The 21,431-nt window shown below is 39.3% G+C and overlaps 2 protein-coding genes across 5 annotated transcripts in view; one reads left to right on the top strand and one right to left on the bottom strand.

Moving 5' to 3' along the window:
* Positions 1-19,922, bottom strand: part of rnf111 (ring finger protein 111) — a 145,189-nt gene extending 125,267 nt beyond the window's left edge. For 2 of the 3 annotated variants that reach the window (XM_059952568.1, XM_059952570.1), the window contains exon 1: positions 19,204-19,920. The gene's annotated coding sequence lies outside the window, so the exon portion shown is untranslated. Of the gene's footprint in view, positions 1-19,203 lie in introns of all 3 variants that reach the window. The other variant, XM_059952569.1, reaches the window with a different exon arrangement.
* Positions 19,923-20,052: 130 nt separating this feature from the next.
* Positions 20,053-21,431, top strand: part of sltm (SAFB-like, transcription modulator) — a 77,656-nt gene continuing 76,277 nt past the window's right edge. For both annotated transcript variants that reach the window (XM_059952567.1, XM_059952566.1), the window contains exons 1-2: positions 20,053-20,240; positions 21,245-21,323. In XM_059952567.1, the coding sequence (XP_059808550.1) occupies positions 20,106-20,240; positions 21,245-21,323 (214 nt within the window). In that variant the 5' untranslated portion in view covers positions 20,053-20,105. The remainder of the gene's footprint in view (positions 20,241-21,244; positions 21,324-21,431) is intronic.

Genomic DNA, 21,431 nt, shown 5'->3' with positions numbered 1-21,431 from the left:
TAAAGAGGTGTTGATGAGGCTCTGTGGGGCACTGGTGAGACCTCATTTGGAATACTGTGTGCAGTTTTGCGCCCCCTATCTTAGAAGGGTTGGAGAGAGTTCAGAGAAGATTTACGAGGAAGATTCCTGGAATGCAGGGGCTAACATATGAGGAGCGTCTGTCGGCTCTTGGACTGTATTCATTAGAATACAGGAGAATGAGAGGGATCTCATAGGAACATTTTGACTGTTGAAAGGGTTGGACAGAGCAGATGTGGAAAGGCTATTTCCCTTGGTGGGTGAGTCCAGGACAAGACGCCAGTCTTAGAATTAGAGGCTACCCATTTAAAACAGAGATGAGAAATTTTTTTAGCCAGAGGGTCGTGGATTTATGGAATTCGCTGCCACATACAGCTGTGGAGGCCCGATCATTAAGGGTGTTTAAGGAGGAGATTGATAGGTACCTAATTAGTCAGGGTATCATGGTGGAGTGGCGGAGCAAACTCAATAAGCCGAATGGCCTACTTCTGCTCCTTTGACTTGTGATCTTGTCTTGTGACCCTGCCTTGACAGACTTGCTCCAGTCACATCTTCCAGGAGTTTCATCCAATTAAATAATAGCATAATCATGCATATTTTACCAAGAAGAGACAGACTTCTGACATATGACGACCAGTAACATCATACACCTATGTTAGAGCAATACTGCACCAACACCTGCTAGCTCTATTATGGTATACAGCAGCCATATTTGTTTAATGCCCACTGACCATCTTTATTAATCTGTAGGACTTGGATGAAGAGATCACAGTTAACAAATCCAATTTTCTAATTACACAGATCTAGACGGCAACTTGGGATGAGATACAGGTGAACTGATTGAACGAGAACATGATCAATGGTATGTAAAACTGAATGCAGTGGAAAAATGTTAAGATACCAACATTTGTAGAAAACACAAAAGGGATCAAATATCATTGTACAATAACCACTAAAAGTTAAAATACAGCCTTAGTATTTCATGGTATTAAAATGCAAATAAACATATTGTGGCAAAAAAAAATATAGCCTTAGTAACCAATTAGAAAGGCAATACATGTAACAACTATAGACAAAATTGATTTTTTGGATGTAAATTTGTCATTGAAGGAGAGATTTTGTATACTAACAAACTCTCATTGGAGTTTGAAATATAAAATATAAAAACATATATACACAAGAGACTGCAGATGCTGGAACCTACAGCAAGAGGTAGATAGTGGAGGAAGTCAGTAGGTTAGGCAGCATCTTTTGGAGAGAAATAAAAAGATGACATTTCAGGTTGAGACCCTTCATTACGTTCAGATGGGGTGAGGCTAGAGTGGGTATCCCACCCCCCCAAACAGAACAGAGACTGAGTTCCCTGGTTCTCAACTACCAACCCACCAACCTATATATTCATCCTTATTCACAACTTTTCTCAGCTACAATTAGATTCTACCATTGTCATAGTGACTCCGTAATCTGCTCACATCACCAGACCCATCTTCTCACTCCCCAGGCACTTTGCCCTGAAACTGTAAGACATATAACACCTGTTCCTAAACCACCACCATCCAGTGCCCTAAAAAACCACTCCACATGAGGCAGTCATTCACTTGCATATCCTCTGGCCTTATTTATTACATCTGATGCTCCAGTTGTGGCCTACTCCACTTTGGTGAGACTAAACACTGACCACAATGGCTCCCAGTTGCCAGCAATTTAACTCACAATTCTCCTTCCCACCCCCACCAATTCCCACACTGATATCCATCCTCTGCTTCTTCTACAAAATGGAGGCTAAACACAAATGAAATACCACCTTATATTCTGCCTGGTAGCATCAAAATTGAATTCTCTATGTCATCATCTTCCCCAGCCCTTTTTTCTTTCCTCATCTAACTCCCATCATCCTGTCTCTTTCCCTTCTTCCACCCACTCATCATCTACACACTCCTCTCACTGGCACCCTTCCCCTACTGTTCCCATCTCTTCTCCCCACTCCCACCCCCCCCAAGATGATTCCATGCTCTACCTTTTCCTATCATATTCCATCAACTTGAACCCTTCGTCACTTCCCAGCTTCTAGCACTATTGCCACTCTCCCCTCCTGCATCTGCATATCAACCGCTCCTCACCTGGATCCAACTTTTTATACTGGTTATCTCCTTTCTTTCAGTGTAGATGAGGGTCTTGACAGATAAGCCAACTATTTCCCTCCACAGATGCTGCTCAACATACTGAGATCCTCCAGCAGTTTTTGTTTCTACGTTATAAAATACAACTTTCCTTAAAAAGGGACTGACAGGGAGAGTTGGAGTTGATGGCCAAGGTATCTAGAAGCAGGGCAGTCCACGATAAACAAGTCTTTCAAAAAAGGCAATGAAATCCTTGGAATTCTTTATCCTGTTTGAGAAACTGACATGTCAGGAAGGAGAAGAATCATTTCCTGACTCTACCCTAGTAATGCTGGAAGGTAATATCCTTATGAACGATGTCCTTTGCACAAGCAGTGAGAAACCCAACACTGTCCTGTGAAAGTAAGGCACATGCTTTTAGTTTGTTAAACAGGACATATACTATAAACAGCAGGGACCTCAGAGTGCTGACATATAGGGAGCATGGGTGCAAACTTATGGCTCCCCAAAAATGGCTGCACAGGTGGCATTCACTATGTTTGCCTTCATAGGCTAAATGGAATGTCATATTGCAGCTATACAAAACATTGGGCAGTCTACAAGTAGGAGAAAAGTGTACAATTCCTATCGCTACAGTACTGTTTTGAATGGAGCATTTACTGTAAGAAGAGACTGGATAGACTAATTTAATTTTCAGTGGAATTTAGGATACTAAAGGATGACCTTATGGAGGTTTATAAAATTACCAGGGGCATAGAAAGGATAGAGATTTCTTTCCTGAGATGGAAGACTAAAACTACAGGTAATTGGTTTGAAGCGAAGGGGAGAAATTTTAAGTCTGAAGATCAGACACAGAAGGTGGTGGATTTGGACAACAACTTGAATAGAAAAAGTGCAGGAATACATGCCAAAAGTAGCAAATAGGAGTAGTGTAGACAGCCATCACAGTCAGCATGGACAAATTTAGCTGAAGGGACCATTTCTGTGCTTTACAACAATGAAATTTCTCAGTGTTATCATTTCAGAGGATCTATCCTAGGTTCAGCATGTAAGTTCTATAACATAGAAAGCACAGCAACACCTCTACTTTCTTTTTTTTTTAAATACATTTTCTACAACACTACAGATAAAAACCCCAAACCAAAATAAAAAAAATACAGTGCAAAAATAAACATACAATAGTAATATAATACAAAAAAGATCATTGAGAAAGCACCCAAATGAAAGTCATGTAAAGTTAGTATCCTCCCCAAACTCCACAATAACAAAAAAACTCCAGACCAACCACAACACAATATAGAGAATATAAATCAAGACATTCAAACCACCAAAACTGTAAATACACTTGAAAACAGAAAATAATAATGCCTACTACCAAAAAAAAGAGCTGAAATTAACGGACTGAAAAAAAACCTTAATTAAGAGGAAGGTTATGAAAGTACTCAATAAAAGGTCCCCAGACCTTATGAAACTTTATATCCGAATTAAGAATTGAATAATGAATTTTTTCAAGGTCTAAACTGGACATAATATCATTAAGCCATTGAGCATGCGTGGGCGGGGCAACATCTCTCCATCTAAGGAGGATTAAATGTCTAGCCAGGAGAGAAACAAAAGATAATATTCGACACTTAGTCGAACTCAAACGTATATCTGACTCACCCAAAAAACCAAACAGAGCAATTAAAGGGTTAGGTTCTAAAATTTGACAGGGGGGCCGGACCAGGAGCAGATGGACGGAGTGTTTTGGTAATACACCTCATAAGAGAAAATAAAATATCATGGGATAAGTAGAAAACATTTGCTTTAATTTCAATTGAAAATGAACAAATGCATTACAACAAAATATCTGTCTTTGAAGTCCCATGGTATTTAGCTATTTATTGAAATGACTTTTAAAACACTGAAAATTAAATGAATAAAATACAGCTTGTTTTAATAGTAACAGTTATTATTTTAAAGCACTGAAAATTCTGTTATCCTTCAAGATATTATCATCATCACTCTCCTCCTGATTGTCTTTATTTCAAAAACGGTAGGAGATGCAGGTCTACTTGTCCTGCTCCTTCTTATTCAATTGTCCCCTGTGCCAAAACTCAACAACGACCAGCACAAAGACAGAACAGTGACAGCGCGCCAGTATGCGGAGCGCGTTATTTGATCTGGAGCGCATTTTTTATTTTGAGAACGTACGTGCACCTGCGCACTACTCATGTCCATCACTTAACAGAAATGACATGTAACATGTAAGGTTTATTGAGAAAAATATTTTCAAATGCATTTTTTACATAACACAACAAAGAAACTTATTTTTAATTTCAGTGGGAACAGTGTTGTTGGTCTCCCTTTTTAGCCAGCGCATCAAAGTCTGGATTTAGTTTTGTTGTGGCTATTCTCAGGATGGATCTGAGGTGTTGGTCAGTTAACTTGGATCTGTGGCTGGCTTTGTTGATGTTCATGACGCTGAACGCCTGTTCACACAAATAGGTTGAGCCGAACAAAGAGTAAAGTGCAAATGTGGAGTAATACCCTGCACCTCAACAAAGGTCAATGTGTAGCGGTGTGCTACATGCAGCGCTAAAATTACGACACGGAGTCGGTAACTGCAGTCGAAGAAAAAAAACTTTATTCGAAATCCCCAGCCTCACTTTTAAGCCTCCCTCAACCTGCCCCCCCCCCCCCCCCGACGTGGCGCAGAGGCTCTGTGCTCTGTGCTCGCAAATCCCCGCAGGCTATCTCCCTCAGCCGGAATGCTGGCTAATTGTGAGCCGGTTCGGATGTGCCAGGAAATGGGTCGCCACAAATGTATATAGAGTGCGTCATCTATTGGGAAAACGCCAGAATTGCGGGGAAAAAAACGTTAACAAGGTTTATTAATATAATTTCATCAAGTTCTGCGGGCCGGATTAAAAAGCTTAACGGGCCGCATATGGCCCGCGGGCCGTAGTTTGCCCATGCCTGTTCTAAGAGGTGATTCAGAATACAGGATAAAGTTATAAAAACATCTTTCCAAAATTTCTCTAAGCTAGGACAGGACCAGTACATATGAATAAGAGAAGCCTCACCCCTTTTGCATTTATCACAAAGAGACCTCTACTTTCTTAGAAATTTGCTAAGATTCAGTATGTCATCTAAACTTTCACAAACTTCTATAGATGTACGGTGGAAAGTACACTGACTGGTTGAATCACAGCCTGGTATGTAAACATCAGAGCCCTTGAGTGGAAAAGCCTACAAAAGTAGATACAGCCCAGTCCGTCATGGGTAAAACCCTCCCCACCACTGAATGATGTTGCAGGAGAACAAAACATAAAGAATAAGCAAAAGATATTGAGAACATGGGATGAACAGTCCTTGAAAGTGAGTCAATAGGTTGTGGGAACATTTTAATGATGGGGCAAGTGAAGTTGAGTGAAGTCATCCCCTTTGTTTCAAAAGCCTATGGTTGAGGGGTTGTAGCTATCCCTGACCCTGGTGATGTGAGTGCTGAGATGGCAGCAGCAAGAGAGCATGGCTGGATGCTGGGGGCCCTTGATGATGGATGCTGCTTTCCTGAGACAGTGCTCCGTGTAGATGTGCTTAATGATGTGGACGGTGTTTACATGTGACAGACTGGGCTGTATTCATTACTTACTGTAGGCGTTTCCATGCAAGGCTGTGATGCAGTCAGTCAATATTCACTCCACCACACATCTATAAAAGTCAGTCAAAGTTATAAGTGTTCTGTTAAATCTTTGCAAATTCCTAAAGAATGCCATGCTTTCTTCATAATTGCACTTACATGCCAGGCCCAGGATAGATCCTCTGAATTGATGACACTGAGGAATTTAAAATTACTGACCTTCTTCACCTCTTGATTCCTCGATGAGGACTGGCTCTTGGACCACTGGTTTCCACCTTCTGAAATCAATAATCAGCTCATTGGGCTTGGTGACACTGAGTAAGAGGTCTTGTTGTGACACCACTCGACAGATTTTCAATCTCCCTCCTATATGCTGATTTGTCATCACCTTTGATTTAGACAATGACAATGGTATTGTCAGCAAACTTAAATATGGCATTGAAGATGTGCTTTGTCTCACAGTCATAGATATAAAGTAAGTAGAAAGGGGTTTAAGCACACAGCCTTGTATAAACAACGCACACAAAATTCTGGTGGAACACAGCAGGCCAGGCAGCATCTATAAGGAGAAGCACTGTCGACGTTTCGGGCCGAGACCCTTTGTCGGGAAGGGTCTGTTGTTGGGTTTTAAAGGGTTTTGTGTGTGTTGTTTGAATTTCCAGCATCTGCAGATTTCCTCGTGTCAGCCTTGTATAATGTAGGAATTGTTGTTGCATATCCGGCGTCTGCAAGTAAGGGAATCAAGGATCCACTTGCACAAGGAGGTATTGTGGCCTAGGACTTCAAGCTTATTGATTACTTTCGAGGGGATGATAGTATGGAATGAGTAGTATAACATTTTGACATTTGACAATTGGAAATCAGCCTTTAAAAGCTTCAGCTTCAAATCAGACAGTGAAAAAACACAAAAATTATGACTGGAGATAAAACATTTACTGACTGATGACAACCTTTTTTTAAAAAAAGTCCTCAAAACAATTATTTTATAATTATCTGAAGAGTTCAATAAAAGGTATTCTAATATTTGAAAGACTTACATTGAACATAGCTAAAGAGCAGAGTTCTGGATTAGTTGAAATCACAGAATATTCATTTGCTCAAGAGCCTACAAATGTGGGAGGAGGCATGGAAAATCTAACAAACTCATGCCCCTGATATTTATTCAGTGATTGTATTTCAGTGGATTGAACTGAGAGAATTCCACTCTCTAAAAGACTATAGACACTACAAAAAAAGAATTACAGGTGAAAGAGAGAAAAAAACGAGTGCGAAACATACAGTCAAATAATCTGCCTGTATTGTTCAGATGCAAAAGCAAATAATCAGTTAGCTAGCACACTGCAGGGACCAAATAGCAGATTGCTTTTTTCAGGAGGGGGCAGGCGTATACAAAAACAAGCAAAGCACAATTCAACAATCTGTTAGGTAGGTGGTGGTGAGATACGGTAGGGTAATGTTGAGACAATGAACAGAATTGGGAATTTTTGAATAAGCTGAACTAATCATTCAAAACAATTTTAAACAGGTCAAAACCAAGTTACTGACCACAATGCGTCTGCAGATCCTTCTTCAACAAATGCCAGTTACTATCCGAATAAGATCTAAATAAAACAATAAGAAACTAAAGCAACATAAACCCAAGTATTATTTCAAAAGTAATTCAACATGCATTTCCTGATTTCCATGAAACTAAGATTGCCATGGTTGAAATAAAGTTGAAAATGTTTAGAAAGTTCATTGGTTGGCTTTGTAATAGTTGCTGCTTACTCACTGGCAATTTTTTTGTATTTTTGCTGTTTAGGATTTGTTAATTTTGCCATGTAGTTGCATTATATTAAGATCATAGGACATGATTAAGAAAACAAGTAAAAATATGTTAAAGAGTCTCCTGCCAAAACGTTGACTATATATTCCTTTCCTTTGATGCTGCCTGACTTCAGACAGAGTCAGGAATCAAAAAGTTCAGCATGGTACAACTAGTGTCTTGAGCTCCATATAATTCAATGCAAGGAGTATCATGCAAAAAAAAAGACAACTCAGGGCATGAATCAACATCTGAAATTATGACATTGTAGCCATAGGTGAGATTTGGTTGGAGGAGAGGCAGGACTAGCAGCTCAGTATTCCAAGGGTCTGTTGTTTTAGACATGACAGAACAGGAAGAATAAAAGGAGGGGGAAAAATGCAGATAATGGGTTGCCTTCATACGATGTTTTCAACGATGGCAGCATGCAAACCTTCATTTTTATTGTAACATTCAAGATAATTGCTCATACCTTCAAATTCTTTGTAGAATCCAACTTGAAGTTAGCCTTTTCTGGCATCTTCAAGCCTGAATGCTTGAAATCATACTAAGTACTGCTCATTTCTCGCCAACCATCAGTGACAAAAATCACTGCATTTTGAACACCAACAACATGTAACTGACACTAATTTAAAATGTTTGCTCCAAGCATGGTGTAGTGTCTACTCAACAAGTGCACAAACTGACTCTAGTTAGAAACTGTTTGCCAATGGTCTCCTGTCCCAATTAATCTACATAATGTCCTAACTAAATGAAGAGTATTTTTTAAGAATTGTCCCAAATAAGCAGCTGTCCCAATTAACTAGAATATACTGTATACCATCAGAAATCAATGTGGAAAACAATAGGCAGATTGCTTGAGGGTGAATCAAATATCAAATGCTTAACAGCTGAGTAATTTCTTCAGCTGTATTTTCAAAACTCAGGGTGATAATAGTTTGGTATATTCTACCATAAACACTTGCAGACCTTCTCCGAATCCAGGCACATTTCTTCTTTTATCCCTGATCGGTCCTCCCTTCACTCTCATCATCCTCCTAGTCTTCACAAGGCCTCATCTCTCCTAGCTCTCTGAAGTTTCTTAAACTCCTTCCTGACTACCTTGTAACTCTCAAGATCCCTATGTAATTTTTTCTCAACTATGTTTCCTAAACCTTAACTATGCTTCCTTCCTCCTCTTGACTAAACATTCCACCTTTCATCAAGCATGGTTCTTTCACCCTAACATCCTTTCCCTGCTTCAACATTTAAATCTCTTGCATCAAGGATAGGCAAAATGGGAAGTTGAAGTCACCCATGAGAACAACCCTTTTATTTTTGCACCTTTCCAAAATCTGCCTATTGATCTGCTCCTCAGTATTGCTGTTACTGTTGGGGGGGGGGGGGGGGCTATAAAATACTCCCAATAGAGTAATTACTCCTTTCTAGTTTCTGACTTACACAGAGACTCAGGTGACAATCCCTCCACGACATCCTCCCTTTCTGTAACTGTAACCTTTTAGCTCCCTTGCTGTCTCTTTCAAAACACCTAAAATCCAAACATCCAGCAGCCACTCCTGCTCTTGTGACAGCCAAGCCTGCTTTGACCACAACTTTACAGTACCATGTACTGATCCACAGTTTAATCGAAGCTTAATGATGATCAACATTAGTGTTTTCTGAAATAATCTTCAAATCCTACATCACTATCCTTCCCTCAAACTTAGATCACAAATACTGTAGTAACTACAGCATACGAGATAATAAGCATAGAATGGATAACTGGGCATAAATGACTAATACAAGGAAGCACAATTTTAAGGTGATTGGAGTAAAGTACAGGGGGAATGAAGAGGGAAATTCTTTACACAGAGAGTGGTGGGTGTGAGGAATATCCTGCCAGCGGTGGTGGTAGACGCAGAGATGCATTAGGATCATTTAAGAAACTCTGACAGAGGCACACGCGGATGACAGAAAAAAAAGGGCAATCTAGGAGGATTGTTCTTCGAGTAGGTTAAAGTGTTGACACATAATGGGCCAAAAAATCCAGACTGAACTGTAATGTTCTTTGTTCTCCGTTATGACAACCTGTCAATACCATTTCTGATATGAAATAAATTTACAAAATTTGACCGACAAAAACTACTAGGCCAACATTCATGTTCACTAACAGCGAATTTACACAAAGGAAAATGTAGTGAAAGATTATTGCAAGATACACTAGAACTCAGTAAGCTCCTTATTTTCTAATAAAACCAACTTCATATGAGACATATGCCATAGGTTTATAATAGACCTTAACAAAACTATAGAATAAGCTTAGACATATTTTCTTCTTTAACCTAACAGTTTTACTTTCTTATTCATGCTGCCAATTTATTTGTTTTCACTTATGCAGCACCCCTTTCCGAAACAAAGACTGTGGTTACAACAAACATGCAAAAATGCACAGAACTTTCATGGCAGAACCTTAGAACTGGTATATGGAAGTACACAACAACACACACAAAATGCTGGTGGAACACAGCAGGCCAGGTAGCATCTATAAAGAGAAGCACTGTCGACATTTCGGGCTGAGCCCCTTCATCAGGACCCGGTGCTTCTCCTTATAGATGCTGCCTAGCCTGCTGTGTTCCACCAGCATTTTGTGTGTGTTGTTGTTTGAATTTCCAGCATCTGCAGATTTCCTTGTGTTGCTATGCAAGTACACATGTATTTCATAGCAAGTGAATTTTGATTTCCACGCCACTCCCAAAGCACAGCTATCAACATCCACTGTTTTGAAACACTAAAATATTAACATACACTTTCCAACTATTATAACTCAAAATATCTACCTCAGAAGTAGAAATGCAGACTTCACAATGTCAAGTCTCAGTGTCAAAAGAGTTAGTCAAACACACTGCTTGTGGGCCACTACACACACACCAGACTGGGCAAGTTTGAACCAGTTTAATGAAGATGCTATTTTTGTATGTGACAGAGTCTTTATTTTTTGCTAAATGCAAATTTCACTAAATCTGAATTTAAATTCCTCCAAATTAAGATCAGTAACCTGGGTTTGTTTAATAACAATCATTCTACTATCATGCCGCTAATAATGTTGAAGCAATAAAGCATTATATCTTTCTTAAAATAAAAATGTCTCTGTACATTTTTAGCCCCATTTCAAATAAGTCGAGATGAAGGGCCTGAATCTGAAACATCAATTGTCTATTTCCCTCCACTGCCTGAGTTTCTCTATCAACTTTTTTTTGCTGTGTGCCTGCGTTTAAGGTTGTAAATAATAGCAGGATATGAAGAGAAAAAGAAACAAGGAACAACAGTTCCCTAGATTATACAATTCTGTGAAAATTTTCAATTGTTACACATAATATGAACAGCTAAGGAGAGATAAATAAAGGACAAGTGATGTAAAATGAACAGATGGGGGTGGTGACTTAAATATTAAACAAAAGAGCTCGAAGGGTTTTAAGGATGTAGGGGAACTTACAAAAGACTGGATCTCTATTTGAAAAGTAAGGAGACACCCACTTAAAGATATGGCAACTTTGTCCCAGTTAGTTATGAATCATTGAAACCCCTTTTCTTAAATGACAGTGGAAACAGTGCCTGAATTTTTTAAAGACAGATGCAGGGAAGTTCTTGGTATTCAAGAGAGCACAAGGTTACTGGGGAAGCACAAATGTGGGGGTGGGAGTTAGAATCAGATCAGCCATGATCATATTAAGTGTCAATGCATGTTCAAAGGACCATGAGAACCTCTGATATTCATGACCCATATGTATAAAATGTATTAATATTATACACTACATGCCAATTCTTAGCTGTAAAGACCAACCATATTCAAGCACTATATTCAGTAACTTAAAATCTAAAGTTTAAGTCAAAGCCACCTACTTGGCAGGATTGTCAAAATACATAACCTTAGTGGAAGTATATTCAGTATTATGTAGTTTTCAAACCTGCATTCCCTTTAAAAATTCTGTATTGTGCACACATCTGAAATGTCAATGGATAAACAATGCAACTCTATTCACAGCAGATGTAGCATTAAAGTTACACATGCTGTTAATGCATTTTCATAACACTGTTATATAGATAAAGTTTTTTTGTGCTGGAGTCTCTCTACTGGTTCATTATAGGGCAATCCATTCAGTCCTCATTTCTGACAGCAGATGCTGGAATCTGCAGAGAAAAGGAAAATGCTCTTGAAATGGCAGATCCTTAATGAATACTTTGCTTCACTGAGCTTCACTCACTAATGAGTGGGACCTTGACATTCACGAGGACAACGCAAAATAGGCTGATACGCAAGAACATGCTGAAATTAAGAAAGAGGATGTGCTGGAACTTTTGTAAAACATTAGGACAAATAAGTCCACAGAGCCAAACAAAATACAGCCTAGGTTACTATGGGAAGAGATTGCTGCGCCTTTGGCAATGATCTTTGCCTCCTCACTGGCCACAGGAGTCTTACTTCAGTGGTGGGCAAATTACTAGAGAAATTCTTAGAGACAGGATTTATGAGCATTTGGACAAGCATAGTCTGATTATGGATAGTCATCACGACTTTGAGGGACACTTGGATGTCTGGATTCAGAATTGCATGTCCATAAATGGCAATGGGTAGTTGTAAATGAAGTGTATTCTGCCTGGAGGTCAGTGATCAGTGGTGTTCCACAGGAATCTGTTTTAAGACCCCTACCTGCTCCTTGTGGAAAGGTTGGTTAACAAGTTTTCAGATGACATGAAGGTTGGTGAAGTTGTGGCTAATGTAGAAAGCTGTGGTAGGTCCCAACAGGATATTGACAGGATGCATAGCTAGGCTGAGAAATGGCAGATGGAATTTAGTCCAAAAAAGTACGAAGTGATTCATTTTGAAAGGGTGAACTTGAAGGCAAAAAAGAGTTAATGGAAGGATTCTTAGAAATGTGGAGGAACAGAGGGATCTTGGGGTCCATATCCACAGATTCTTCAAAGTTCCTGTGCAAGTTAATTGGGTTGCTAGGAAGGCCACATGGTGTTTTGGCCTTCATTAGCTAGTTGGGGATTGAGTTTAAGAGGTATTGTTGTTGCTTTATAAAACCCTGGTTAGACCACACTTGGAATATTGTGTTTGGTTCTGGTCATCTCATTATAGGAAGGTGCAGAAGCTTTGGAGAGGGTTCAGAGGAGATTTACCAAGATACTGTCTGGATTAAAGAGCATGTCTTATCAGGATAGCTTAAGTGAGCTAGATCTCTCTTTAGAGCAAAGGAGGGTAAGAGATGACTTGATAAAGATGTCTAAGTCCGGATCAGAGGCAGCACCTCCAATACCATCACCATCACACTGAGCATGGGGGGCCCCCAGGGCTGTGTGCTCAGTTCACTGCTGTTCACTCTGCTGACCCATGACTGTGCTGCAACACACAGCTCGATTCACATCAAGTTTGCCTACAGAAAGGAGGTGCACCGGCTAACAGACTGGTGTAAAGCCAACAACCTCTCTGACTGTGAACAAAAGAGATGGTTGTTGACTTCAGGAGGGCACGGAGCCAACACTCCAAGCTGAACACTGATGGCTCCTCGGTAGAGATCGTTAAGATCACCAAATTTCTTGGTGTTCACCTGGCAGAGAATCTCACCTGGTCCCTCAACATCAGCTCCACAGCAAAGAAAGCCCAGCAGTGTATCTGCTTTCTGTGAAGGATGAGGAAAGTCTATCTCCCCCCGCCCCCCTCCCATCCTCATCACATTCTACAGGGGTTGTACTGAGAGCATTCTGTGCAGCTGCATCACTGCCTGGTTTGGAAATTGCACCATCTCGGATCGCAAGACCCTGCAGCAGATAGTGGGGTCAGCTGAGAAGATCATCGGGGTATCTCTTCCCGCCATTACAGATATTTACATTACATGCTGCATCCGCAAGGCAAACAGCATTATGAAGGACCCCACGCACCCCTCATACAAACTCTTCTCCCTCCTGTCATCTGGGAAAAGGCACTGGAGCATTCGGGCTCTCACGACCAGACTATGTAACAGTTTCTTCCCCCAAGCTATCAGACTCCTCAATACCTAGAGCCTGGACTGACACCAACTTACTGCCCTCTACTGTGCCTATTGTCTTGTTTATTATTAACTGCAATGCCTGCACTGTTCTGTGCACTTTATGCAGTCCTGGGTAGGTCTGTAGTCTAGTGTAGTTTTTTGTTGTGTTGTTTTCATGTAGTTCAGTGTAGTTTTTGTACTGTTTCATGTAGCACTGTGGCCCTGAAAAGTGTTGTCTCGTTTTTACTGTGTACTGTACCAGCAGTTATGGTCAAAATGACAATAAAAAGTGACTTGAATTGATAAGAGGCATAGTTCAAGTGGACAGTCAGAAACCTTTTTCTCAGAACAGAAATGGCTAATACAAGGGGTCATAATTTTAAAGGCGTTTGAAGGAAACTATATGGTGTATGTCAGTGTTAAGTTCTTAAAAAGAACTGTGGATGCACAGAATGTCCTTCCAGGAGTTATGGCAAAGACAGATACATTAGCAGCAATTAAAAAACTTTTAGATAGGTACATGGATGATAGAAAAATTGAGGATTATAAAGGAGGGAAAGGTTAAATTGACCTGAGAGTAGGGTAAAAGGTCAACATATTATCTTGGGCTGAAGGGCCTACACTGGGCTGTAATGTTTTACAGTATGTTCGTTTTTTGGCAGTCCTCATTCTGCAGAAGTTCAAATTATTTACTTTAAATATTTATCCATTTCCCCTTGAAAGGCACAATTGAATTTACATTCACTACACTTCAAGGCAGTGTCTCCATTTGACACTTGCTGTGGAAAGGTCTTTTTGCCGAGTACTTCAAATCTTGTACTCTTTCATCCTTTCCTAGAAATGGGACCAGTTGCTCCATTTGTCCTGAACCTTGATTTTGCAATTGTAAGAAGCACAAGTACACAATGATAATTAAGGTTCATTTAGTCCTGATATTACTTTGCTCAAACCAATATGTGTTTGTTAAGGAATAGTTAACAAGTAATCCACCGTAGAGATTTCTGCCACATTACATCCTGAATTCAAGACAATATTCAGAAAGAATAAAACAAAGGATGGAAAATAAGACAATTTTTTGAGTTCTTGGAAAATGCTGCATGACTAAGTTTAGTAAAGCATGTCTGTTTAAAACCTATTACAATTACTATCATTTGCAAAAAGGATAATAAATTAGAGGGAGGGACAGTGAAAGCAGGTGTGATCACATTCAAAAGAGCAGAAGTGAAAGTGAACAAAAAACGGATCAAATGAAAATAATTAGCTATGAAAATAATATTTTATTCCCATTACTATTTTCTAATTTATAGTCATTTTTATATTTTTACATTGCTGCAGAACAACAAATTTTACATCATACAAGTCAGTGATAATAAACCCAGTGAATTTAAATCTGTGGGCTTATGAGAAGCTATGTTCTTGAATACTGAATCATCTAATCTGGAACTTCCTTTTTGGAATTAAGGAACTACAACATTTTTGAATTAAATATGTATTTTACTTACATATTTAAAGCTTCAGATGAAGGTGGCTATATTTTGCTTTCTTTGACATGCATTTAATGAACTACACTATTTTGAACACCTTCATTATATTCATGCAATACAAGGCCTGAGCAAATCAGTACTCAGTTGAGTTTTTGTATTTTGTGAAAAGATTTTATTTGCATTAAAATGAAGTCTCATATTATTGTTCTTGTTTTCTTGTTATTTGACTTGACAGGATAAAATTATATTGAAATCAATTGTAATCTTTATTCTGAGATTGCTTCCAATATATTGAAGCATGCAAAATTCAAAATAGCCTAGCATTTCCCAAATTATGCACTCTTTAGATTATGCACCAACAGAAAAATTGGAGTAAAGATAGACCTGAAATTGATAACAGGAGGCCTCATCTGGAGCACTTCTGAGTGAGAGGAATATGCTTTGAATGGGGATTGAGAACAGCATTCACCTAAGCTCAGAATATTGTTGCTCAGCTGCAACTTCAAGAAAGACGTACAGTGGATTCGGTAAGTTGAAACACATCGGGATCAGTATATTTTGACCATTTAAGCAGCTGCCCCAATTAGATGAACTTTCATGGGAATAGTTAAAATTGTGTAAAAAGACAAGCTACATTTAACTGAGTAATTTTTTTTTAAATGAAATACAGAACAAATTAGAACACTGCCAATGCCACTACAGCACTATAAAATTGTGTATTAGTTCCTAATAGTTGTCAATGGAGTAACTAATCCAATGTACGCTGCCATGTACGGTGTGTCCAGGGAGGGGCAACACCTCTGGTGAAGGAGTTTGTCATGTCCACTCTGGGGCAACTCACTCACCTTTGGTTCCCACCATTCAGCCCTCCCTTATGGCTCCAAGTAGCTGTTTGCTTGCAATAGCAGCCACACCCCAGTACTCTGCTTTGACACGTGAGCTAAACAAGGTGAGGGTAGCCAGCCGGCCTCATACCCTGGTGAAATAGGGACATGCCTGTCCTAGCATGTGAAGTCAGCTCCAGCAGACTGGGCGAGTAAGATCAATGGTGAGACCCAATGGCCAAAAGGGTGGTTCTACAATGTTTAGTGGAGAGTGAAGGGCGTGATAAGGCACAGAACTAGTTATGGCCATTCATTGCAACCAAGGAAGGACTACTCGTGTGATGACTACTCGTACCCAGCTTTCTGAGGTCTAGAGAGTGGAACAGTCTCAGTGCAACAACTTTTCCCACTTTAAAAACTCACCCACAAAGGTTTCACTCTCATTATTGGATACAACGAACAAACAACATATTGCTGTGTTCTTTTGACTGTAAATGAACAAAAGCCATCTCGTGCAGATAAAGGCAATGCTTTCAACAACTGCATCCTCCTAAACCTTCAATTTCATTGTGACATTCAAGATGACTGTCAATATTTTTAAATTCTTCATAACTTGAAGTAGTGAAGTAATTTCACTCCCGGCTGTTTCTGGGATCTCCAAGCCTGAATGCTTGAAACCACAGTGAACATAACAGTTCTGAAATGTCTTACTGCTTATTTCTGACTAACTGTCAGTGACAAAAACCACTGACTTTTGAACAGAAGCAGAGACAACTGACTAAAAACTGTTTGCTCTGAGCACAGTGTAGCGTCTCGTGCACTCGGATGATGTTAGTTAGAAATTGTTCAGTAACAGACTCCTGTCTTAATTAAGCAGCATATTGTCCCAAATAAACAAAGGAAATCCTGGCTATATTTTTGATTAGCTTTTGTTCTTTAAAAGTTGTCCAAAATAAGTGGCTGTCCCAATTGTTAAAAGTGAACATATCCCGATCTTATCTGATTTTTTGAGTGGCCTCTGGTTAGGCATGATGACAAATGTAGCATCTGTTCAGTGTACCAAAAAGTAGACAAAATCCAATTTCCAGCTAAAAGAACCCTTAATTGTGGTCAAGATACATATTGTTTTCTGTTACCTCTCCCACCAAATATACATTGCTTCTGCTATTTGGTCTTCAATATAAATGAATATATTTTGTTATGCAATCTCAGTTAAAAAACAAAGAATATATTGCTTTATCTTTTCCTCAACAAGTGCTATCTCTAATGACACATTGATTGTTAATAAATATATTAAAATGGTACACTGTTGATTTAAACCTGTTTTTCGCCAAAAGGTTCATCATACTTATACCATGACTTCCAATTTTGAATGACCAATCTCTTCCGAGTAACCAAAATTCAGCTTCAAGAATAGCAGGCATTCCTTTATTATTCAGTTTAGATATGTACAAATAAGATACATCCAAAGGTTGTTCCATGCAGACTTGTAGTTACTCTCAATAATTAAGTGACTGATGGCCCCCCAAAAAATTGTTAGACACAGCAAATTAAGCTTGATTTCTACACCAACTGCGTATTAATTTACCAAAATTTCAACATTTCTTCTGAGCAAATAATTCATTTGTTTGTACTAAGATTCAGTCAAGTGAAGAAAATTTGATACCAAAACAAATTTGTCACTCTCCTGACTTTTTACTGCACCATTTAAGTACACCTGTAATTGTGCTATCTCTATATAGTAATCAAGTATGAAGAGAGAGGAGGAACTACAATCATTGATTTGAATCAGTTAGATCCTAGTCATCAACACTGGCCAAGTCTTTTGTAATTGAAATCTTTGATTCTATCAATTACAATGCCTAATGAATTACAGAGGATCTGAAAAACAGAACAGTCCATGGCAGTGTTTAGACTCCACACAAGCCTTCTCCAAAGCCATTCCAAACTTAGTAGTGCTTGCTTTTGCTTCTTTCCCTCACATACTTAAATACATTACTCACATAGATATCCTCAGATATGACAAATGTTACGGCAAATGTTGGAGACACAAATGTCAACTACTAGAATCTACAACAAAATATCTGCATCTGTGGAAGCCACTGAATGTTTTGGGTTCAAACGCAAGATAGATTAATTTAACAATGGACTCACTATAGTTTACAGCAGCTTAAGGTATTATTGTTTTCTGGAGAGAACTGAATATAGAAATAGTAAGATGACTTAATCAAAAATCATAGATCAATAAAAAGCAAAAGCTGCAAACACAAAATACCCGTTCTTCAAAAGTCTAATATTAAAATGTATGAACTTTTTAAATCTTTTTATAAACCGATAGAACAGTTTTAACAGCCTCGATATTCAGTAATGAATATAGTTAAAATATTCTGCATTGTTTGTCAGACTGAATAGACTTGTAAGATTGTTTTCTCTATGCAAGAAAAAATTCATTTGATAAAAAAATGAAACTAATTTATCTTTGTGTATGCCCATAGGATATTTCAGCCTGAGTGTTTTAGAGAAAATATTGTGCAAAAACCTGAATGGTTCAAACAATATTATCTTTCATAACAGAAATTAATGTGTAATCAACAGTAAGATTATGGGCCCATGTTTCATCTTGAAAGTCCAAGGCACTCAGAAATCTACTTTACAACAAAATTGTGTAAGAATTTACTGTAAAACTACACAATTTTCTGGAAAGCTTAATTTTGATCATTTTAAAAGTTAATTTTCATTTCTTTAACAATGCTTGTCAAACAATTTCAAAAGATAAAATACATCTTGAACAATAAAAAGATTAAAGCCTTAAAATCAAGTCTTGACAGAATACTTCGAAACATTCACTTTAATGAACGAATCTAATGTTGACTATACCTTACAAAAACAACTCAGCTGATTATATTTAAAAAATCACTAAGACTGAATAACAATCTCCTTTATGAGGCATTTAAAATCAACACAAATAGTTCAACTGCTGTAGAGAATTCTACATCACTCCCTGGTAACCATCACCTAGTTAGAAAGAACACACTTGAAATAATTTCCACTGCGTATCTGTTAAAATTTCGACAAGACTTGCAAGAGAATATCTCTGGGTTTCAAACTTCTCCCCACCCCCCGCACCTTCCTTCCAAGTACTACTGAATAAACAGAGCGGAGGCGAGGGTAGAGCCTCACTCAAGCCTACAAACGTCAGCAGCTCCAAATGAGCTGACCAGGCCAGGACTTTACAGTCACTTTTTACCCGGCCGGGAAGGCGCTGAAAATAGGATTCCAATTTTTAAAATAAATGACAAGTGACATAAAGAGGAGCTTACCGAAGCTTCAGCGGAAGGTGCTAGCCGCCTCGTACAATCGGGATAGACGTTTATCCGGCGCTTTCTGTGAGGAACTCGCCCCTTGTTTACAGCCGTCCCGCATCGACGGCCCGCCGAGACTCGCGCGAGCCTTACTCAATCCACCGCACGGCACTCCCCCGGCTTTGCGACAGGCATCGCCTTACGACACCGGCTTTGTTTGCTGGCGCCCAGCATCGCCTCTCTCACAAGAGAGCGACGTTCATTCCCACCCTCGCCCCACTTCGTCTATTAATGAGATTAAAGTCAACCAAACGTTCGCTGAGAATCGCCGGAAGAAGGGAGGAGGAGGGGGTTGAGCCGGCGTTGGCTGCTGATGGTTGAGCAGCAAACCAACTCCTCCTTCCCCCTCCTCTCACACCTCCAATGTTATGTCAAGAAATGTAACATCCACTCAGAAAACACCCCGAGAAACCGCAGTGAATCGGTTCCGAGGTGAAGTCGGTTACCAGAATTGCAATGCTCCCGTGAAACGGTTTAGAACTGAAGAATAAAATGGTGCATCTGCGTAGGAACAGTCAGGTCCATGACCTCCCGCCCAGGGGGCTCATCGTCCCAAATTACATGTTTACTTTTAACGTATAGAACCAGTGAGGGCCACAACCTTCCTGTTGTGTTGTCTTATGTTTAAACAATAAAACATTCGTCCCTCCCAGTTACCAGGAAAGGTTCCCCACAGTTAACCCCGTCGGAGGTTGTGCAAGATGTTCTCCTCTGGCAGCCAGAGGCAAAGCCGTCACCCCGGCCCGGGCAGGCCGCAGCTCCTTTGCGGCAGCAGCTGACTACATCCGGGGACAGGCCGGCGTGGGGGTGGGGCTGGGGCTGGGCGTTGGAGCTCGCTCGGATCGGTGGAGACGCGTAAAATGGCCGCTGCTGCCAGCACCGTCGAGGCACGGTGCATCACAGATTTGCGTGTGGTAGATCTCAAGTCAGAACTCAAGCGGCGGAATCTAGACATAAGTGGGGTCAAAACCGTGCTCATTGCGAGACTGAAGCAGGTGCGAGAAACCGACATGAAAGAGGAGGGAGGGTGTCATGAGGCCGCGGTTGATCGTCACCGCCGCCTTTAGTGGGCCTCCCTCCACAGTAACTGTTGTAAGCGGGTTTAATGTTTCATCGGCTCAACGCGAATAGATCACAGTGAATTAGGTTTCCTCTTATCGATGAAAAGATTTCAAACCTTATTTTTGTGCCGGAAGGTCGTATGTTTTCTCTTTACTTGTGAAGCTGAACGATCCAAGGAATGTCGGTTTAAAACATATATTTTTGTCGTCTTCGTTAAAGGTTTTGTATTATCGATTGTGATCAGAGTTTCCTTTCACAAATAGACAGGGATTTGATTCTGTTAGTTTTTTTTAAATCAGAAGGTTTTCTGACTTCAGATTTTCAAGATTAAATTGTGTAGGATTAAAATGAATAATTCAAGTTTGTAATGAAACCTATTTGCATTTCCCTTTCTAACTTGTATTTGTGTATGCTTTTTTTTGAAAGAAACCAGTGTGAGAATTATTGATACATACTGGAAATCTGAAATAAAAAGAGTTCTGTAAGTTCCCAGCAGGTCAAGCAGCATCTGTAGACAAAACTCTTCATGTTTCATGTTGTCTGTTTAACAGGTGAATGTTTCAAAGATGAATGGTCTTTGACATGAAATGTTAACTCTTTTTGTGCTACAGATGCTGCCTGGCTGAGATTTCTGATAAAAATAAGGATCCTTGTTGGTAGTGATGCAGACAATGAGTCTGGTGTACATTTATGACTACAGTATTTAATATTAACTTGTGGTTATTCAAAGTTTTTGAAATTTAAAGTAGTTGAAAAAGAGGATAGGTATTAAAATATAGTTCACAGAATTTGGAAATTTACAATTTTTTTGTTTATCTTGGAAGTATGCTGATTATCAAAATTATCTTGCTTTCTATCTTTTGAATATCTGTGATTACTAATGTATTGGTGCCTGATCTAGGTTTTGAAAAAACCTTGTTTTATTTTACCAAAACAGGCAATAGAAGAGGAGGGAGGAGATCCTGATAACATTCAGCTTTATGAAACACCTTCAAAGAAAACATCTAAAAGCAAAGGTTATCCCCATATTGCTATTTATCGTAATCATTTACAAAAGAAAAACTGATACATTTCATAACATAACTGAAGTTTTGTATTTTATCAACAATGATCTTGTTCATTGT

This window comes from Hypanus sabinus, chromosome 28, assembly GCF_030144855.1.
Source record: "Hypanus sabinus isolate sHypSab1 chromosome 28, sHypSab1.hap1, whole genome shotgun sequence".
Taxonomy (NCBI): Eukaryota; Metazoa; Chordata; class Chondrichthyes; order Myliobatiformes; family Dasyatidae; genus Hypanus; species Hypanus sabinus.
Note: the sequence above shows the minus strand (reverse complement) of the source record. Positions and strands in the feature narration are given on the sequence as shown.